A 3804-nucleotide genomic window follows, 5' to 3' on the forward strand; every position below is an offset into this window, starting at 1 on the left:
TTGTGTCTGTATGTGTGTATGTGTGTATATGTATGCTCTGTGTGTCTGCTTGTGTGTGTGTGTGTGTGGATGTGTGTGTGTGTGTGTGTGTGTGTGTGTGTGTTTGATTGTGTATTATCCCTCAATCCTTCTTGCATGCACCAGGGAGCATTTTGCTTGCCACAGATTGCTTCTTGCCAACCCCAGAAAATCAACCTATGTTCCATCAGAGATAAGTGTTCTGTGTGATCAGCTACCAACTTTGTGCTCAGATTCAGTTTACCCTGGATGCCAAAATTGGCCATTGACAGATGAAAATGTCAATTTTTTCCATTTGAATTGTAAGCAAACTTTTATCTCTCAAGACAAATCTCAAAAGTATGTACCTCATTCATCTACAAGTATCCTGAAGCAGAGGCCAGCACTTATCACCTTCATAGCTCAGTCCTGTGCCATCAGAGTTCATCTGCCTACTTTTTTCCCTTGTCTTGGCTGAGGCAAGCAACATCCCAAATGTCATTGTGCTCATTCTGCATATCAAGTACTCAAAGTTTCCAACTCCTATGGGTAACAAGTTAAGTGTCAGAGGACAAGAGATGACCTTCCACAGAGTCAGCTGTCTTCTACATCTCTAATATCAACTCTTCCTTTTGCCTATCTCATCTAGCCAGTGATTGGTTTTTCTCCCATTGCTGAGTATCAATGAAGACCTCATGGCGCCAGGCAATGGCTCTTTCTGGGCTGCACTCATAGCTGTCTGACTTGACTCCATTCAGTTACTCTTGTACTGGCACTACTAGTGTCTGTGAGAGAGAAAGACTGGCTCTTTCCACTGTGCCTACATCCTTTCTACTACTCCATGCTACACTGAATTGTACTTTGTCATCAGAGAGCAATGACAGTCAAGATGTCTGCAGTCTTCCATGCTGATGCAACTGAAACTTCTGATCTACCTCTGCTCCCACACTGCCAGACCCAGTGCATTGCTTCCCTGAATCCCAGTGTCTTCCATCTGATACTACATGGGTCATGCTTACCTGACTTTCACTTTCTGTGTCAACAGGATATAACATCCCTATAGCCCAGCCTGAAATATTTTCTTCTGGATTTTGTATATCACCCCAGGGAGGTAGAAGGATGGCCAGGCTGTCACCACAGCCTTCACACCTTTGGTGAATCTGTCAATGAATGCTTCCTTGAACAGTGCTGGGAGGAGATCCATGATTAATTTTTTTGTGAGAATAGACAACCAAGATTTCATCTGTCAGTGCCTTCTTCCTTATCAGTTCCAGGAATGTGGGTGGGCCATGAACTGCCGTCCTGATATATCATGGACATCCAAGGAAACTTCAATTCACACAAATGCAAAATAGGCACACAAGAAGTATCACTAAAGGCTAATAATCCAATTAAGTTACTAACCATATTCTTTCAGAGTTGGAGGCTCTGGCCAGTAATCCCTGAATAGGGTGAGTAGATGAAAAGCAAAGGCTTAGCTAACTCTAGACAAGCCTTGCCAGTAGAGAACATCTAAATGAATCCAAATATTTAAAAACAAAAACCAAACAACAAAAAGGATGATTCAACCCTAGAAGAATATTCCTTTCATCCCAGCACTCAGGATCCAAAAATGTCGATATTTTTTGCTTTCTAGTCTATTCCAGGGACTTGTTCCAGGCCACTTAGAATCATGTGGTTAGATCATTTAAAACATACATGCACACTCACACACAACCACACCCCAACAAACACACACACAACTCCCTCCCCACATACTACAGTGTCTTAGGGAATCTATTGGCATGGTTAAAGATCATAACCAAAGGCAAGCTAGGAAGGAAAGTGTTTATTTGTCTCAGATTTTCACATTGTAGTTCATCATTATAGGCAGGTAGGACAGAAAAACAGGGTAGGTACCTAGAACCATTAACTGATGAACAGGCCATGAAAATGTCCTACTTACTGGGTTGCTCTCTCTATCTTACTTTCTTATAGAAACCAGGACCACCAGTCCAGGGACAGCACCACCAAAAATGGCCTGGGCCATCCCCATCAATCACTAAGAAAATTCTCTATTGGCTTCCCTATAGGCCAAACGTATGTAGGCTTTTTCTCAACAGGGGTTCCTTCCACTCAGATGACTGTAGCATGTGTGAGCTGACATAAAATTATCCATCACAATTGACACCTGTCATCTTGAAACAAAAAGACTTTTTGAGATAGAATCCTTCCCTTTTGGGGGGGTGAGGCTTGAGGTATTCATCACTAATATCTAAGGTTAAGAAACATGAGAAATTTAAAGCATGAACAACTAAGAGTTTCCCAGTCTTTACAAATTCAAATGCATTGAAAGTACCATCTCTTAAAAATATCCTGTCTGACTCTTAGTCACTTGGCTGCCAGATACCCCTGGGGTACACCCTGCTCTACCCTGTACAATGAGATCCATTTTCCAGCTCATGGTTCTGCATGCATTTTTGCAGGCCTCTCGGCATCTAGGATGTTCAGATAGGTCCCTGCTCAAGGCTTCTGCCTGCCAGGTCCCCTCAGGCCACACACAACAGAGCAAACATGTACCCTGCACTCTATCTGCTGGCTCACAAATCTGCCTGCTTTTCAGCAGACTTGCTGGCACCAAAGACAACCAGATAGCTAAAGGTCAGCTATCAACAAGAACTATGGCAATATGGCACCTCCAAATCCCAGATATTTTATTACAGTAAGCTCTGATATCCTAAGGTACCTGAAGCACAAGACAATGACGTAAATCCCATTTTTATGAAGATGGATACTTTTAAAGAGGAAATAAATCTTTTAAAGAAACAGGAAATATAATATAATCAAACATGTGAAGGAAATGAATAAAACCATTTAAGAAAAAGGTAGAAGTAGAAACAGTAAAGAAAATACAAACTAAGGCAATACTATAAATAACAAATCTAGGTAAGAGAACAGACATTGTAGACTTTCTAACATAATACCAGAGATGTAAACAAATCCCAGGTGTGAAAGATACAGCAGAAGAAATTGATACATCTGTCAAAGAAAATGTTAAATCGAAAGAGATTCTGACACAAATCATTCAGGAAATTTGGGACACTACAAAAAGACCAAACCTAAGAATAATTGTAATGGAAGGAGATTATTCTTAGCTCAGAGTCCCAGATAATATTTTAAGCAAAATCATAGAAGAAAAAAATTTCTAACCTAAAGTTTGTGTTGCTTATAAATATACAAGATGCTTAAAGAACACCAAATAGATCTTAACTCCCCTCCCCCAAGTAAAATTCTTCCACCACACCATAATCAAAACACTATATTAACAAAGAAAAAGTACATTAAAAGCTAAAAGGGAAAAAAGGCCCAATAATATACAAAGGGAGATCTATTTGTTACACCCAACTAAAGAGACTTTAGAAGCCAGAAGATCTTTGACAAATGTCTTGCAAACCCTAAAAGACCACAGATGGCTGTCCCAGACTACTATGTCCAGGCAAAGCTTTTCATCACCATAGATGGAGAAAATGAGATTGTGCATGTCAAACTCAAATCTAAACAATATCTACCTTTTGATACAGCCTACAGAAGATACTAGAAAGAAAATGTCAATGCAAGTAGGTTAACTACACTCAAGAAAAAACAGGAAATATATTAATTCCACACCAGAAAACCAAATGGAAAACACACACACACACACACACACACACACACACACACACACACCAATCACAAACTGCAAAACTTGAATTTCCTGTTTTTGTCATCAATTTCTCTCAACATCAATGAACTCCGTTTCCCAATAAAAAGACACAGATTATGAGAATG

The 3804-nt window shown here is 40.0% G+C and overlaps 1 protein-coding gene across 1 annotated transcript in view; it reads left to right on the forward strand.

Annotated features, from left to right (window-relative positions):
• The window catches only part of LOC116911995 (PRAME family member 20-like), a 3570-nt gene extending 1241 nt beyond the window's left edge, over positions 1 to 2329 (forward strand). Inside the window, exon 3 of the mRNA XM_032915901.1 lies at positions 2263 to 2329. Coding sequence (XP_032771792.1) covers positions 2263 to 2329 — 67 coding nt within the window. The remainder of the gene's footprint in view (positions 1 to 2262) is intronic.
• Positions 2330 to 3804: the final 1475 nt, after the last annotated feature.

Source organism: Rattus rattus, chromosome 11 (assembly GCF_011064425.1).
Source record: "Rattus rattus isolate New Zealand chromosome 11, Rrattus_CSIRO_v1, whole genome shotgun sequence".
NCBI classification, from domain to species: Eukaryota; Metazoa; Chordata; class Mammalia; order Rodentia; family Muridae; genus Rattus; species Rattus rattus.